Source organism: Castanea sativa, chromosome 1 (assembly GCF_040712315.1).
Source record: "Castanea sativa cultivar Marrone di Chiusa Pesio chromosome 1, ASM4071231v1".
Lineage (NCBI taxonomy): Eukaryota > Viridiplantae > Streptophyta > Magnoliopsida > Fagales > Fagaceae > Castanea > Castanea sativa.
Window position 1 is genome coordinate 21,656,284 of NC_134013.1, and position 17,659 is coordinate 21,673,942.

Consider the following 17,659-nt stretch of genomic DNA (forward strand, 5'->3'; position numbering starts at 1 on the left):
ATGGTTGCCACAACTGATTCTTCACAATCAGTACCTATTACCACAAATTCTTCGCAATTTGTACCTTCTTCTAGCACAGCCATAGCAGATGAGTATGCTAATAACCCATATTTTCTTCCAGCCAATGAAAATCCAGGTTTTGTTCTTACCTCTCAACCTTTAACTGGACCTGAAAATTACATGAGCTGGGCTAGATCTGTGTTCTTAGCTTTAAGTTCTAGGAACAAATTTGGTTTCGTTAATGGTGTAATCACTGAACCAGACCCCAATTCTCCATTGTTCAATTCATGGAGTCGATGCAATACTACTGTATTGTCATGGTTAACCAATTCTCTGAGTTTGGATCTCAAAGCAAGTGTGATGTACATCAATAATGCTAGGGATTTGTGGATTGATCTAAAGGATAGGCTATCACTGGGAAATACTCCATGAAGGTTTGAGCTTGAGGAAATCTCTCATCTTTCACAAGGTTCTCTCTCGGTGAGTTCTTATTTCACCAAATTTAAGACTTTGTGGGATGAATTTGCCAATTATCAACCCTTTACTGTTTGTAATTGTGCTTGCACTTGTGGTGCTAAATCTTCTCAATTGGATGCTCAGCATAAGGAACATGTTTTCCGATTCTTAATGGGGTTGAATGATAGCTATGGAAATCTTATTGGTCAAATTCTGTTACTTGAACCTTTCCCTTCCCTTAGCAAAGTCTGTTCTTTGATATTGCAAGAAGAGAAAAGGAGGAATATTGGTCATAGGGTTCATATGACTCATCCTATTGAGGCTGCTGCTGCAATGTTTGTGAATAATGGAAATAAAGGTCACACTCCAGCACATTATGGTGGTAAAGGAGGGGGGCATTCTAAGAAAGAAAGGCCATTTTGTACCTATTGTGGACTGTCAGGTCATATAGCAGACAAGTGCTATAAACTTCATGGCTATCCGCCAGGATATAAGCCAAAAGGGGGCAATAAGGCTATGGCTAATCATGTTTCTGGTACTTTTGGGAATTTTGATGCCTCAAACCCTCATCAACTTAATGGTGGTACTGTGTTGGTTTTCAATCTAATCCAGCCCTTGCTTCACAGAATGTTTTTGGTATTTCTACTGGTAGTGCTGCCTTGCAACTTGGTTCCCAACCTCCTCTGTCACAATGTCCAATGTCTCAGGCACAATGTGAGCAGTTACTCACTTTCTTGAAACATTATTCAGATACGAGATCAAGCAATGGTACTCAATCTCTTCACCAGGTACATAATGGCACCGCCTTGTTACCACTCAATCCCTTACGGCTTCTAGCTCCACTTCACCTTCTGCCCTTCCAATTTTTCGGGTAATCCTCATTGGATACCACCACTTTTCTCATTCCATTTTTTCTGCTCAAATTGTCAATAGGCATGCATACAAATCTAATGATTGGATTATAGATACTGGAGCTACGGATCATATGGTCCATTCTGTCTCTCAGCTTACTACCATTACTTCCATGGTTCGATCTTGTGTCTATTTGCCAAATGGGGAGGAAGTTTTAGTAACACACATAGGCACAGTGCAGATTTCTTCTACACTTACACTTACTGATGTTTTATGTGTTCCCTCTTTCAGTTTTAATTTGATTTCTGTCAGCAAGCTCACTAAGAACCTTCATTGTTGTCTTATATTTCTTGGGAATTGTTGCTTTATCCAGGACCTTGCTCATTGGAGCACGATTGGTTTGGGTAAAGAATGCAATGGGCTGTATTTGCTGCAAGACACTGCCTCTCACACTGCTGTTTCTTCACACACTGCTCATTATTGCTTACTGATGGCTGTTCTTCATCAGAATTATGGCACAATAGACTAGGTCATCCTTCTTTTTCCAAGTTTTCTTTGCTACAAGGTGTTATAGATGTTGCTGTTCAGAATAAAACATTCTGTTGTGATATTTGTCACTATTCTAAACAGAAAAGGCTTTCTTTTTCTTCTAGTGTTCATGTATCCACTAGACCTTTTGAACTTGTTCATTGTGACCTATGGGGTCCTTTTGGTACATGTACTCTTGATGGATTTCGTTTTTTCTTAACCATTGTGGATGATTTTACAAGATGTACTTGGGTTTATCTTCTTAAAAATAAATCTGACACTCAAGTTTTCCTTCCTCAATTTGCTGCCATGGTTAAAACTCAATTCAACAGTCATATTCAAATCATTAGAAGTGATAATGGTACTGAGTTTTTTTTAAAAGATTTTTTTCATTCCAATGGTATTATGCATCAGTTATCTTGTGTTGATACTCCCCAACAAAATGGCATTGTTGAGAGGAAGCATCAACACATCCTTAATGTTGCAAGAGCTTTGAAATTTCAATCCCAAGTTCCTTTATGTTTCTGGGGTGATTGTGTTTTAACTGCTGTTTACTTACTTAACAGAATTCCTTCCAAGTCTTTAGGTAATAAAAGTCCTTATGAGTTACTTTTCAAGTCTGTTCCTACCTATGCTCACTTAAAAAGTTTTGGTTGTTTATGTTTTGCTTCCACTCTTTCTCATAATAGGCACAAGTTTGCACCTAGGGCTAAGAAATGTGTGTTTCTAGGCTATCCTTTTGGCATTAAGGGTTACAAGGTTTTAGACCTGGATTCTAATTCTACCTTTATCTCTAGGGATGTCATCTTTTATGAGCATATTTTTCCTTATAATACTAATCCTCAGCCTTCTGCTTCATACCTCAATGATTTTGTATTTCCTCATTTTGCTTCTGATTCTGTTTTTGTCTCCACTCCTGCTTGGGTTTCTCATTGTGATCCTTCTCCTAGTTCATCTTCCACTACTATCCCTACTGATTCTATTCTCCCAGATTCTTCTTCCACTCTTCCTTTAGATATTCCTTTAGATGATCATTTACCTTCACCTCTTTCCTCTTCTTCTCCTCCTTTAGTTTCTGCAGATGCACCCTCAACACTTGATCCTCCTTTGCTTAGAAGATCTGTTAGAAACCATCATCCTCCTTCTTACCTTTCTGCTTACTCCTGTAAATCTGTGAGTACTAAACCTGCTTCTGGATTGCCCTATGATGTTTCTCAGAATTTGTGTTACTCTCATCTTGGTCCTGTTTTCCATTCCTTTGTCATGGCTGTGTCTTCAACTCCATCGAATCCTCGCTTCTTTTCATCAGCAGTTCAGTTTTCCTGAGTGGAGGGATGCCATGGACAAGGAAATTCATGCTTTCGGAACTCAATGACACTTGGACTCGACCGCTCTACCTCTGTGCAAGACTCCCATTGGTTGTAAATGGGTGTATAGGATCAAGTATCATGCCGATGGTTCAATTGAAAGGTACAAAGCTCGCTTAGTTGCCAAGGGTTTCACTCAATGCTTGGGATCTGGACTATTCTGAGACTTTTTTTTCACCCGTTGTCAAAGTCTGTTTTCGTGCTTGTTCTTTCTTTGCCGTGAACAGGTGGTCCTTGTATCAATTAGATGTTAACAATGCATTTCTCCATGGAGACTTGCTTGAGGATGTTTATATGTGTCTTCCACCGGATTTCACAGCAAGGGGGCAACTAATCCGGTTTTGCAAGTTGAATAAAAGTCTTTATGGTCTTAAACAGCCCTCGACAATGGTTTGATAAGTTTTCAACCACTATTCTCGAGATGGGTTTCATTCGGTCCGGATCGGATTACTCTTTGTTTACACATACTCAAGGTTCTTCTTTTACGTCTCTTGGTATATGTGGATGACATTTTATTGACTTGAAATGATCCCACTTGTGTTGCTACTTTGAAGAAGGTGCTTGATGCTAAGTTTGGTTTAAAGGACCTTGGTACTTTAAGGTATTTCTTAGGACTTGAGGTAGCTAGAATACGAGCAGGGATCAGCTTAAACCAAAGAAAGCATGCCTTAGAAATTCTAAAGGATACAAGATTCATTGGTTCTAAACCCTCAAGTTTCCTATGGAGCAAAATCGAAATTATCTAAGTATGAAAGGCAAGCTTCTTGAGAACCCTGCACGATACTGAAGACTAATTGGAAGATTGTTGTATTTGACTCTAACCCAGCTCGACATTACCTATGCTATTCATAGGTTGAGTCGGTTGTATCTCACCAAGAGAACCTCACTTGCTTGGCTAATAAGTACTTACTTGCGCAATACATCAAGGGTTCACTGTGCAAGGGTCTTTTCTTTCCAAGTAATTCGATTTGCACATTAAGGCCTTACGTGATGCCGATGGGCAGTCGCCCCGACTGAAGATCCTTGGTTATGCAGTCTACTTAGGTGATTCTTTAGTGTCTTGGAGATCTAAGAAGCAAGGGGTGGTGTCAAGATCCTCAGCTGAGGCAGAGTACAGGGCAATGGCTAGTGTAGCTTGTGAAATCACTTGGATTTTGCAACTACTTAAGGATTTGAAGGTCAATCATTCTAAGGCTGCAATGCTGTTTTGTGACAATCAGACAAGGCATACATAGCTGCCAATCCGGTCTTCCATGAGAGGACAAAACACATTGAGGTGGATTGCCATCTAGTGAGAGATAAAATTATGGAAGGCATGATTAAGACTTTTCATGTAGCTACTAATTCACAAGTGGCTGACATCTTTACCAAGGCTTTGGGGTATTCATCTTTTGCACGATTATCAATCAAATTGGGTCTAAGGGATATTTTCATTCCAAGGCAAGTGAAGTCAGCTTCCTTAGTCCAAGTCACTGAACCTAAGGCTCATGACTTGAGGGGGAGTGTTGAGACTGATGCAAGCAGTAAACAGCACAAAGAAACAGAGGCAAAACGACATTCAAGATCAAAACAGGAAAAGGAAAACGACACAGTACAAATTGGTGTATCAGCACGTGTGAAGAAAAGATGCATGTGACTTAGTTGTTTAGAACTCCAGCTGTCATGTATTCATTGGTGTAGTTATAAGTGTTGGTAGTTATACTGTTTAGATAGCTGTTAGAAAGTTAGTTAGAGCAGAGTATTTTGGCGCCCATTTTACTCTCTTGTATACATGTATATATGTAGCAATCACAGCTTGTAATTATCATTATCTGATTTCAATGAATTAGAATCAGTTTAGAAATTCTCTCTAGAAATTTCTTTCTTTTCATTCTCTTTATCTATAATTTTGTATATATTGCTTGGCTGTTTCTGTTACAAGCGTTTCTTTGAGCACCCAATTCTTTTCTTTTTTACTATTTGGCTGGGCAAAAGGACCCAAGTTTTGATTGCGACTTAGCTAGCTAGCTAGTTCTTATTCAGGACAACTTAATGTCAATCACTAGCCCAGTTGTAAACTGTTAGAAATTAATGACTCAAAATTACAAATAATTATTACATGATTAAATTTACTATTTCCTCATGCATTATATCAAAGCAGGTGTCTTAATTATTAAAAATTCGACATCATGGGTCCACTTATTAAGAGAGAGCTTAAACATTTGGATCAATCACTTAATTTATCAATTAACCTTGGTTTGGTCAAACTACAGCTTACCGGGTCCAAAGGGTTATTGGTTCAACTACAAGTTTCTCACTTTTTAAGTTCAAACTTCAAAAAAACTCAGCTGGATTTAAATGCGGAGATTAGTCTAATGAGTTGCAGCAACATTTGAAATGAGTGTTTAATCAGCTGATATCTCAAGTGGGTCCTCCTGGAGGATGAAAGGTCGTTGTGTTGGGGTCAATGTCATTGTCAATTTAAGTAGGCGATATAAAATGTAAAAACACTGGTACTTTACTCTTGGCGCGCAATGAAACAGTCAGAGGTAGAAGATATTTTATGCAGTTTTTATACCAATGTTTGGTCCCACTTCGTTACAGTCAACGAAAATTCAGAAGAAAAATTTATTATGATACGACGTAAATTGAATTTCAAGGTTCAGTTTTTCTTCTTGTTTTTATATATGTGAGAGATAGAGAATTGGTCCTTGGTTGGGTTTTTATTAATTTCAATTTGCAGCCGGCCTTGCTTTGTCCTCTCTCACTCTTTTGCGTTTATATATGTGTGTTTGTGTCTGAGCATGTGCATGTGTGTGTTGTTTGCTGGTGCTTCTCAGTAATGGAGTTATGCAGAATCTCTTTTCTTCTTTTTTGGGCTTTTCAGCTTGTGTATGCACAACAAGCAACTGATCCTAATGAAGGTTCTCTTAGCTGTTTAAAAATCCAAAAACTTGTCGAAGTTGAATATCATTTATACTTATTTAAGGTTTTTTAAATCTAACTACACCTTTTGTTGGTCAGTGGATGCTCTCAACAAGATTATAATTCACTGGAACTTAAGTGGAAAATTGAATCTTACCACAGACCCTTGTAGCCAGAATGCCCCATGGGCTCCTGAAAATGCGAATCCCCGCGTGGCTTGTGACTGCACTGGCAGCACCTGCCACATCACTAACCTGTTAGTTCTCCATATCATTTTTAAACTGTTACATATATTGTTGTTGTGCTAAGGAAATTTCCAATTTTCAATTTGATGCAGGAAGATATATGCTTTAGACATTTTTGGTGAAATACCCCAAGAACTATTTCTGCTAAAGGAGCTAATGAACTTGTGAGGGATTAAATTCTTAATCTTTAAGTACCTTTTTTTGCTTTGATGTGATTAAGATTGTAATCTTGCATAATGATGCAGGAATCTGGGTCAAAATGTACTGAGTGGGCCCTTACCAGCTGAAATTGGACAACTATCAAAGATGCAATACCTGTAACTGCTAAACATCTTATTTGTATCAATTTACAACTGTTCTTATTATTTTAGGTGTATTAATATTTTTTATTTATGCTGAATGATTGAACAGTAGCCTTGGCATAAACAATCTGACAGGTCCAGTGCCTCCAGAGCTTGGCAATTTAAACAAGTTGATTTCCCTGTATGTACATATATGCAGTTTTCATATGCCTTTATTTATGATTTCGTTTTGTTAACCCTTTTTTGAATCCATTTATTAGAACTTACATTAATTGTAAAAGTTTCTCATATGTTACAGAAGTTTTAGCTCAAACAATTTCAATGGAACATTACCCACGCAGCTTGGAATGTTGACTTCCTTACAGCAGCTGTAAGTTTTATACATACTTGTCAAACATGAAGTAACTTCTTCTAATTAGCCGTGCAGTCTCATTCTTTACCTAAATTGTTTCAGGTACATTGATAGCAGTGGAGTGAGTGGACCAATACCACAAGAACTTGCAAACTTAAAAGCCCTTCAAATTCTGTACTTATATATCTCTTTTTTATAGATCAGTATATCGTGGTTTTGAAATATGGAAGAATTTGATTATGTTAGTTGTAAATTCATTTATGGATTGGTCTTTTATTGTTCAGATGGGCATCTGATAATGGCTTTACTGGAATGCTTCCAGAATTCTTTGGGACTCTTACAGAACTGATAGACCTGTGTGCATCAATTTCCCTAGCATTACTATATAATTTCAAAATTAATTTGAGGTTTCTTCTTTACATTAAGGTATTTAACATATATTATGTTGACTGATGCACTCTATCTTTACAGTCGAATTCAAGGTACATCACTTGAAGGCCCAATCCCAACAAGTTTTGGTGCTCTAACAAAGCTAGTGAACCTGTAAGGCCTCAAGAACATGAGCTTATATATTTTTGTGTCTTTGGCATTGCTAACCATTGCCATTAAATTGTTTCCCCCCTTTACAAGCATTTCCTGACTTCCATGTCACATCACTTGTAGTTTTGAGGTGGGAGGCGGGGATTGGTGGGAGTAAATAAGTGATGAGGCTGACAGCCTAATCACAAAACTATTGAGTATGTAGTATGGACAAGCCCTCAACAAACAAAGATTAAATAGAAGGGGAGAAGGATAAAGAAACACCTTAATTTTCATCTGCTAAAAATAGCTGATTTTGAATATAGTGTTTGCTAGAGAGCTTAATCTTTCATTCCACTTTGTACTGTTTTTTAGATAGGAATGCCACATATCGCTTATCAGATCATGTTACATATAATTAATTATCACTTGCTATCAGATAGTCTTGTGGTGTTATTCATGTTTATGCTTCTTCTGGCTCATTTGGGTTGTTTTTATGGTACAAAATTGGAATTTCTGATTTGCTTGTGTTCCTAAATAGGAGAATTGGTGATCTTAGTAAGGAGGACTCTACTCTTGATTTCTTGAAGAACCAAACAAATTTGTCCATACTGTAAGATACTCTATGTTTTAGATCTTTCTAACAGGAACATTGTTCTTTTCTTTTTTCATAAATATCTTATTAACTTTCAACTTTTTCGTAGATCTCTGAGAAACTGCCGAGTGTCTGGTGAAATTCCAGAGCGAATTGGCACATTTGCTAAGTTGCAATACCTGTAAGTAACCTTGACATATGTTTGTTCATATGATTAGAATCATTCACTTGTGTATGTTTCTTTATTCTTTTTTATGAAATAATAATGGTTTCCCCTTTTTCTATATAAATTTTATGTGATTTTTTCTCTGAAGGACTCATTCTGATTTTTACCTCCTATTATGGAAATGAAATCACAATGACAGGGACTTAAGCTTCAACAAGTTGACAGGCCAAATACCAAACTCATTTCAAAATTTTTCTTTATTGCAAAATTTGTAAGTAAACTAAATTTGGCTCTTTGCATTCAACATTATAATTAAGGCATTATCAATCCAACAGGAATTGCATGATTGAATGTGTTGCAGTTTCAATTTTCTCTCATATATATCTGACAATGTGAAAATATATTGAAATTCTCTCCGTTAGAAAATCTTGATCACTAATGTAGTGGTTCAATTATCTTTCTGTTTCCTATCTTATATCCATATCTGCAGTACTTCAGAAAGCATCACTCATTTGACAACATTAAGAAGTATATTAGTACATGATGATGTCGTTCATTTCCCACTCAAAATGGGCCAATAATCATTTTCTAACCTTTACTAGAATGATAAAACAAAATGATTTAAATCAGGCAGAATGGATTCACTCAACATTCTTATATGTGACCCATTTAAACTGTCTTTCAAATCATTAAGGAAAATAAGTAAGCCATATACTGGTCATACAAGATGGAAACATATCACAGGCTTTGCTTCTTTGAAATAAAAATGCATTCACTTTAACAAAAGATTCTTTGTTTGATCATATGATCAGAAAGGAACTGAGGGGGGGGGGGGTGGTGGATTCGCTAATCTATCAATGCCATTCTATATTGTTTATTAAGAATTTCCTTTAAAAATAATCTCTCTATATGTCTCAGATATCTTGGAAACAACAACTTGAGTGGAGATCTGCCTTCAAATATCATAAGTCCCAACCTCATCGCATTGTAAGTGCAACCTTCAACTTAGATATTGCTCTGACTGCCAATATCGCAGATGTGGTGTCTTTTAATTCTGGTTTTGATGCCTTATTAAGTCACTGTTAAGTGCTAACTGAGTTTCTTTTTGAATATTTTAAAATTTCTTTCATGAAGTCTTGAGTTGCTATTTCTCAAAATAGTCAATCATTGATATTATTGACTGGTCTAGAAAGAGTACAATCTACAATATCAATGCAATGCTCTTGCTAAGCCAGAGTCTTGTTGTAAGAAAATATGTCTTTCTCTAGCCTTCAAAGATCTTTCAAATCTGTAGAATGTGAAATTATATAACCGTAAGAAGAAGCATGTTATGCTTCTATACCTGCTGTAAAATTCTTAATTCTAGTCACCAGTTTGTAACACTAAGAAGTACAATATTCTGTTTTTCTGGGCAGAGATGTCTCTTTCAATCCCATCTCCGGAAATTTACCTCCAAATTTTGCAAAAGTAGGATTTTCAATGTAAGTTTATCTTTCCTTTTTTATTTCTTAAGACGATATGATGATACACTATGGACCCTTGATAGAATGCTGTTTGCAAGTTTTGTGTCTTGTCATTAAATTATCTTGTGGCATCATTTTGCAAGAAATAACTACCTTTTTTTATTCAGGAATGTTCTCGGGACATCCATCAATGCAAATAGTTTACTGGATAGGTGAGGTTTTGTTTTGATTTTTTTTTTTTTGGGGGGGGGGGGGGTGTTATAAGTTAGTATTATACACCAACTGGAGCTTCCACTCTTATGCCATTATTGTTTTTCCTCATCAAGTTAACAAATCAATATCGTTTCCAGAAACAGAATGTTCATATATTTTGTATAAAAAGCTGCATCTTCTAACCAAAATGAAAAACTAGAACAAGTGAATAAAATGCATAGTTCTGACTTCTGACCATTCATTCCACGCCAAAAAATAGGAGCTTAAAAGAAACCATTATTAGAACCTCGGTAACAAGTGGATTGTAATTTCAAAGGTTTGAGATTCTATAACTGTTTTCATGTGTATTAGCCATAATTGGACTCATTATACTACCTTTTTTCTTGTTGCTTCATGCTTCAAGCCTTCAAATAGCAATCAAAATTCTTCAGTTCTGAACAAAAACAGAATATTTACTGATCCAGGGGTTGTGTATACCAATATCTTCCTAGTAAACTTATGATTCCAAGGTAAACTTTTCTGATCATTTTAATGGTCATTGATGTAGGAAGGCAATTGGGATGCTGCAATGCCTCCAAAACAAATGCACTAACCAAGTTCAAGCCTGTGAGTACTAATTGTGTTTTTTCCTCATTTACACTGATTTGACCATCGTATAAACCAATTGGATACGTTACAACTTTGACAAAAGAATGAAATGTTACAAGAACACTTTAATCGGAAATTTTAGATCAGCATTCGAGATTTAGAACATTAAGACATTCTGCTGTCCAGAGTATTAAGTAGCACATGGTTTCTAAGTAGTTAAAAAAATACAAAATTTCATGAGCATTGATTCAAATTGGGCATGGCTGGTCCAAGGGGCTTTGCTTTGATTTAAAAAGTATTCCATGTTTAAATTTAGGCTTCAATATATACTGTGCCTTACAGTGTTGAATTTTGTACTCTAAGTACTTCCCTATTTTTGTCGTAAACAACCATTGAAGAATGAGAAATAGCTCACTTTCTAGGAATAATGATAAGTTTCTGAAAAGCTTCTAGTGTCTTCCAACTTCTGTATCTTTATTGGAAATTGGAATGAAATGAAATGAATAAGTACACTCTCCTTCAAATTTCTATGTAGTATTCAGACATGGAAGTTCTGAACTTAAACATGAAACTTTAGGAGCTAACCTAGTAAAAAGGAATGTAAACGGGAAAAAAATGTAAATAGTTCTCCATAAGTTTAAGAAATATTTTTACTTTCTAGCTCAAGTTGTTCCTATAATTTTGGAAAACATAATTCTGTTGCAGCTTCATTTTCTATTAAATGCGGAGGCATGGAACAAACATCTTCATCTGGCATCAAATTTGATAATGATTCTGAAAATCTGGGAGCTGCTTCACTTTACACAAACTCTAACGATCGGTGGGCAGTAAGCAACACTGGATACTTCATTTCCAATCCAAATGGACCTCAATATATAGTAACGACTGAAACCCAAATAACCAATACTTCAGATTCCGAACTATATAAAACAGCAAGGATTTCACCAAGCTCACTGAGGTACTATGGCCTCGGTTTGGAGAATGGAAAGTACAATGTTGAGCTTCACTTTGCAGAGATTACAATGGATGATTCTCAATCCTGGAAAGGTCTTGGGAGGCGATTATTTGATATTTACATTCAGGTACAGTGGAAAAAATTTAATTGCACAGGCAAACACTCCCTTTACTATGAATATCACAAAGTAGGAACCAACAAAATTGTGGTAAAAAGATTATTTGAATACTTAATCCTGTAATGTACATTTAACTTGGTTCTACTCCTCTGGAACAGAAAAATCTGGTATTATCCCCTTTTTTAACTATAAGAAAAACATTAAAGCCATAGACACCATTTCTAGGTAAAGAATATGCAAACTGATTTGACATATGGAAACTCAATACTTTAAGGAAAATTTGATAACTGTACAACTAATATTCAGATCACCTGTAAAACTTCTGCATTACACGATATCAATAGAATAACCGCATTTATATTTTTCTGTTCTAAATGTTTATCTGATATGTGTTTCTGCATAAACTGCCAATGACCCATTGACCCTTGTGTTTTTCATTTTAATTGATACAGAGCTATTATTACAGGAAAAGAGCTTAGCCAATTAACTCTAGCTAAAATGGCACTTCCTCCTTCCATTCTAATGGGATGGAGGGTGAGCTTATAACTTACCAATGAAAAAGAATTTAGAAAAATAACTTCAAGGCACATATTTTCCTGTGCTTGTAGCCTTGTTTTATAGCTTTTGTCAATATGTTCTAATGCTGCAATTGGCCAAAGGGTGAGAGAGTTGTCCAAGACTTCAACATTCAGAAAGAAGCTGGAGGATCTGAAAGAGCCTTGATCAAAACATTTGAAGCGAATGTAACAAACACAATCATTGAGGTCCACTTATTCTGGGCTGGAAAAGGCACTTGCTGCATCCCATTTCAGAGCACATACGGACCGCTAGTATCAGCAGTCCATGTTTATCAAGGTTCTTTATATCTTTTCCTGTTATTTCTAACTTACAATTGCATTTTTCCTAAGTCAATTATTTTAAGGTGTTACTTATTTGTTCCTAAACTCAATTTCTTCCTTAGCCTCTAATGCTGGCTTTTCTGCCAAACGGGACAAGAAGCACGTAGGAAAACTTGTTGGAATAGCAGTTGGAAGTGCAGCTGGTTTTTTGATAATGTCATCCATATTCTACTTATGGTGGATTAAGGAAAAATCTGGACACATGCAAGTACACACAAACTCACCAAGCAAGGGATAATTCCATTAACATGGTCACAATTGATGCTGTTTAAAAAAGCTACATGTTGGCTTTGTGTGCTTTTTTCGTTTTCAAGAATCATTTTCCCTGTCTTAAAAAAAAAAAAGAAAAAAAAAAGGGGGGGGGGGGCTCCTCTTTAAAGATTCTAAAGCTTTCTAATAATGTCTGATGGTTGTGATCAAGGAAGGCCATCTACTTGATATGAAAGCTAATGTAAATTGGATGGGAAAGCTAGATTGTCAAATGTTGAAATGGGTTATGAAGTCAGCATCTTTGTTTCATAGTATTGTTCTTCAGTATATGTACTTTTTCTGTCAGTGGATGCATGACAAAATAAGACCATTGAGGTGGCGTTTGGATTGAGTTTTGGCCACAGCATTTTGCGTTTGCCTTTTTTTCTTTTCATTTTTTTCCCTCCTGGACCAGCACCTCTTGCACTATTTATGTCCAATGAACAGTATTTTCATTTATCAACAGTAATTAGAAATTATTTTTTTTATTGTTTTTAGTTTTCAGCAAAATAAGCTGTATTCAAACGCAGGGAATGAAATTTTTCACAAAAAAATCAGTTTAAATTGTTCTTAATTTTTAATATTGAATATCTTGCTTTCAACCAAACCAGTTTCAGGACATGACTCCCAAAACGAAGAAGAAAAAAATAAAATCTGGTCCTTAAGCCTTGGTCTTGACAAACTTGTAAATTGCTCAAAGATTTTATAAAATTAATAATTACAATTATAAAAACACAACACCATAGGTTGAGATGGCCGAGTTGGTCTAAGGCGCCAGATTAAGGTTCTGGTCCGAAAGGGCGTGGGTTCAAATCCCACTCTCAACAAAACCTTTTTCTTTCTTTTGGTTTTTCAATTTGCACTTTCATACAAAAATAAATGACAAAATTCTGGAAAAACGGTCGATCACGATGGGACTCGAACCCACAATCTCCCGCTCCGGAGGCGAGCGCCTTATCCATTAGGCCACGCGATCTCACGTTGTCCAAAGCAATTCTATTATTATACTCATTGGCTATTCCGGTTTTCTATATTTTTTTGAGTTTCTGACATCCCTCGCAATAACTGTTTGCCGTTGGAAATGGAAATAAATTGGGACTTGTGCCGGCCTAAATCCTTCAACAGCAAATTAATTCAGCGCTTAATGTCACATAAATCCTCCAACAGTATATCTCCTAAACCCAACAGCCCTACTAAGAGTCCGTTTGGATAGAACTTATTGCTGAAAACTGAAAACACTGTAGCAAAATAAATTTTAAAGGGGTAAAAAACACTGTTTATTCCAGAAGTTACTGTTCATTGGCCTAAAATCACTGTTCATGGCCAATGAACAGTAACAAACACGCGTTGAAAAAAAAAAAAAAACAAAACAAAACAAAACGTGGACGCAGCTAAAAGAAGCTGGATCCAAACGTATTCTAAATATATATGATGAATCGCAAAAATTAGTAGGTTAAAATGCTTCAGGTTACGATAATAACTGTGAATCTTGAGAAGAAAGAAAAGACTATCAAAGGTGACCGGTGTGATTTGGCCAAAGACCCTTCGACAGTTAAGTCAGTTTTCCCTTTAGGATACAAAGAAAGAAAATAGTGAATGGTTAGAACTTACCTTAAATGAATATAATTTACTCTTTTTATAGAAAGTTAGACATAGGTCTACTTGTTTGGATCCATTACCATCATGGGTAATGCTGGCGGTTGACAAAGAAAATGGGTTACATGGGAAGTCATATGTGGAATTTATTCCACATATTATGCAACATGTCGTATTTGATCATATGAATCTAATGGAGAATTTTCTACAAAATTCACCAAGTATGATTCACTCGTCTATGTACATCGTCTGTAGATATACTCATCTATGGAGAGTTCCCTTCATGGATGACTTGGTTGTCTATTCCTTTATGTGTGTTCATTTTCTAGGATGAGCTGATAGAATTTCTTCCATGTTGTGGACGACGACACAAGGACGAGTAACACTTAATGCTCATCCTCATCAATATATATATATAACTATTCAATACAAAAACTATTGTAAAGAGAGGGTGCTTAAGAGCTTATAAATACATGGTTAAACTTATAATTAATCCATGTGAGACACTAGTATCATAACATATCACCACACTCCACAGCCGATGTCCATGATGGCTCACTCTAGCGACACTGACCTGATGGTTGCCTTTTCTTTTTTGGTGGCTCCACTTATCTACATTACTCGGGGTGGTGGTTGGCTCTAAACCAAATGTTACAAACCCATGAGTTGAACTCACCCTTAAAACCCAACTTACAAGGAAAGGGTGTCCAAGAGCTTATAAATACATAGTTAAACTTATACTTAATCCATGTGGGACATTAGAATCATAACAAATGCATACTCTCGATTTTATATTTATTGTTTTTGTCCCTTAGTTCATGTATATTATATAATTTATGCCAAATTGTGATGAAATGTCACTCATTTTCATACGCATAGGTAAAATTACTTATAATATAAAACCATTTAAATATCCCTAGATAAATAGTTAAATAATATAGATAGATATTATAATAGTTTGAATTAGAGAAGCCAAATTGTTATTTTTTATTATCATTTAATTGAATTTGAATTGTAGATAAGAGTGCATATATGAACAAAATTAGATTTCTGATCCTATTATTAATAAAAAAAATTATATATATTTGCTAAAAAGAGAATTTATATTATTAATTTTAAGTTCACCATATTTTGATAAAAACAAATGTTTAACCGATAAAATATATGAAAATAAAGAAAAAGATTAATATGGTGTCACTCTATCATCTCTGTTATCTCTATTATATTAATAGCATTGATAACTTATTGAATAAAAATTTACAATACCTACTGTGGGAGGTTCAAGAATAGCACCCCTACTGGATCATACCTAAGGTATGCATTGGATCATACTTGAGGAACATATGAGTCCAATAGGTAAATCCCATGAGGGAAAACCTAATGCAGCTTGAAAGAAGGGTTTAAATGAGGGCCATTAATCAACCCGAGGAAGGCAACTGCCTTAGATGTGACCGTCCCGAAATAAGCAAGAGGAGCCCTGCCCCTGGCTTGGGGGCATAAGCCGAGGGGGGCAACCATGGTCAATATGGAAGGAGAGAGAGTGGGAAAATTGTCAAGGAAGCATAGATCACCTCCGCATTGAATGCACTGCACCAACTAGGTCAACCACATTAATAGTTGAATGACACCTGAACAGTGTCAGGGCTGCCTGTAGCTCACTCGATACTTCCTCCCAAGGTGAAATGGGACAAGTATCTGAGAGAAATCAATCACCTTCCAGGTGGAGGGTCAGGACGAAGGGGTAGTTACTATAAAAGGGGGAGAGATCCCAGTGAACAGGGGTCAGGACTTAGAGATTAAAGTGAAATTACTCAAAACTTGTAATCCTAAACTATAGCAAGCTCCTTTAGCTGACCAAGGAGATCAAGAGCCCATGTGTTGGTCCGCTGCACCCATCTTTACAAATAAATTGTAGGAAGCTTGTCCCCAAAGGCCCAATCTAAAGCCCAATCTTTTCCTTTTGGGCCTTTGCATTTGTTTTTGCCCCACACACCTACAAATTACAATTGTTGTTGCCATTTTTTTTCCTCACAATCATTAGTTAATTATTATATTTTTGACATCCAATTTAGCTTGTTGTCATCATATTGTGACTTACATGTTTAAAAGGAAAAAAAATCAGTCTTAAAATATTTATATAATTTGATAAAAATTTTCTCCGAGTTAAGTTAGAGGAAACTACTGTTAACTATGACTTTTAAATGAGTCATGCAACTCTTGTTTAGTGATAGATAAGTTATGTGACTAATGAACGTGAGTTTTTTTTTTTTCCATTCTAAATTAAATTCAAGTCTTTTATAGAGTAGTTAAAACCGAATTGGATTGTACAATCCAACTTGGTTAACCTTGAATAGGCAACCAAGAAAATTCTTTATACTTAAAAATCTAAACAATTGTGCAACGGGTAGAAATTGCCCCGATTGTTTATTAGACTAGCTAGCTATTTAAATGCACAATGTTAAACCGAGTTTGAGATGTGAAATATTTTGGAAAATTTTGCAAATAAGCACTATATCGTTTCAAATCTTAAATAAAATATCAGTCAATACCTAATAGCTTAACTGATTTGCACATTATAGTGTTTTTTTTTTATTATATATATACAAAATAGAAATTATACTCTTACCTAATATAAGTGTATATATGTGTAAAGCTCCCTCCTGGAGACTTGAACCCCGACCCTTGCCCCACAAACACTTATACTTGTAGAGTGACCATCGTACCAAGGGTGTGCGGTGGTTACATTTTGGTGTTTCTAACAAAGACATCTAGGGTTCAAATCCCCTCACCCAAATTATCAAATTACACTACAAAAAATGCAGGTTATAGCTGCGTTTGTTTAGGCGCGTTTACAAAAAACGCCGCTATAAACTTAACCTATAGCCGCATTTTTTAAACTATGTTTTTTTAGGGCCTATAGCCGTGTTTAAAAAACGCAGCTATAGGTCCAACCAAATAATAAATATTTTTCAAAAGGTTGACCTATAGCCACATTCAAAAAATGCGGCTATAGCTAACCTATAGCTAGCCTTTCTTTCTTCCTTTCTTCAAGTCATGCCTGGTTCTTCAGTGGTTTTTTTTTTTTTTTTTTTTCCTTTTTCTTTCTTCCTTCTTCACTCTAGCACAACTCTTTTTTTTTTCTTTGTTTCTTTGGAGTTGCTGCTTCTTTTTTTCTTTTTTCTGTCTTTCTTTTTTTCTTCGTCTCAAGCACATTGATTTGTCTATAGATCTAGTATTTTTTTTTTTTTTGGTTATTTTATGTTTGGTTAGTAAGAAAATGGAGGAAATGCTA

The 17,659-nt window shown here is 35.7% G+C and overlaps 2 protein-coding genes and 2 non-coding genes across 5 annotated transcripts; 3 read left to right on the plus strand and 1 right to left on the minus strand.

Annotated features, from left to right (window-relative positions):
* LOC142622569 (uncharacterized) lies at nucleotides 1–432 on the plus strand. The gene has a single exon (XM_075796068.1). It carries the CDS (start codon nucleotides 1–3, stop codon nucleotides 430–432), a length of 432 nt encoding a protein of 143 aa, XP_075652183.1.
* A 5,428-nt stretch (nucleotides 433–5,860) lies between these two features.
* Nucleotides 5,861–13,132, plus strand: LOC142639944 (putative LRR receptor-like serine/threonine-protein kinase At1g53430). Of its 2 annotated transcripts, none has more exons than XM_075814074.1 (19): nucleotides 5,861–6,106; nucleotides 6,207–6,363; nucleotides 6,445–6,516; nucleotides 6,598–6,669; nucleotides 6,764–6,835; nucleotides 6,953–7,024; nucleotides 7,109–7,180; nucleotides 7,291–7,362; nucleotides 7,478–7,549; nucleotides 8,067–8,138; nucleotides 8,230–8,301; nucleotides 8,486–8,557; nucleotides 9,205–9,273; nucleotides 9,702–9,767; nucleotides 9,917–9,961; nucleotides 10,510–10,568; nucleotides 11,256–11,632; nucleotides 12,283–12,478; nucleotides 12,585–13,132. In XM_075814074.1, the coding sequence occupies exons 1-19, from the start codon at nucleotides 6,025–6,027 to the stop codon at nucleotides 12,758–12,760; spliced, it is 1,947 nt and encodes a 648-aa protein (XP_075670189.1). In that variant the 5' UTR covers nucleotides 5,861–6,024; the 3' UTR covers nucleotides 12,761–13,132. The 2 variants fall into 2 exon arrangements, with proteins under 2 accessions (XP_075670189.1, XP_075670184.1); XM_075814069.1 differs by having other exon boundaries at nucleotides 5,887–6,106; nucleotides 9,917–9,946; nucleotides 10,507–10,568.
* Nucleotides 13,133–13,517: 385 nt separating this feature from the next.
* TRNAL-AAG (transfer RNA leucine (anticodon AAG)) lies at nucleotides 13,518–13,598 on the plus strand. Its single transcript has one exon. It is a non-coding gene; the product is annotated as a tRNA-Leu (tRNA).
* A 76-nt stretch (nucleotides 13,599–13,674) lies between these two features.
* Nucleotides 13,675–13,747, minus strand: TRNAR-CCG (transfer RNA arginine (anticodon CCG)). The gene has a single exon. It is a non-coding gene; the product is annotated as a tRNA-Arg (tRNA).
* Between the last annotated feature and the right edge of the window lie 3,912 nt (nucleotides 13,748–17,659).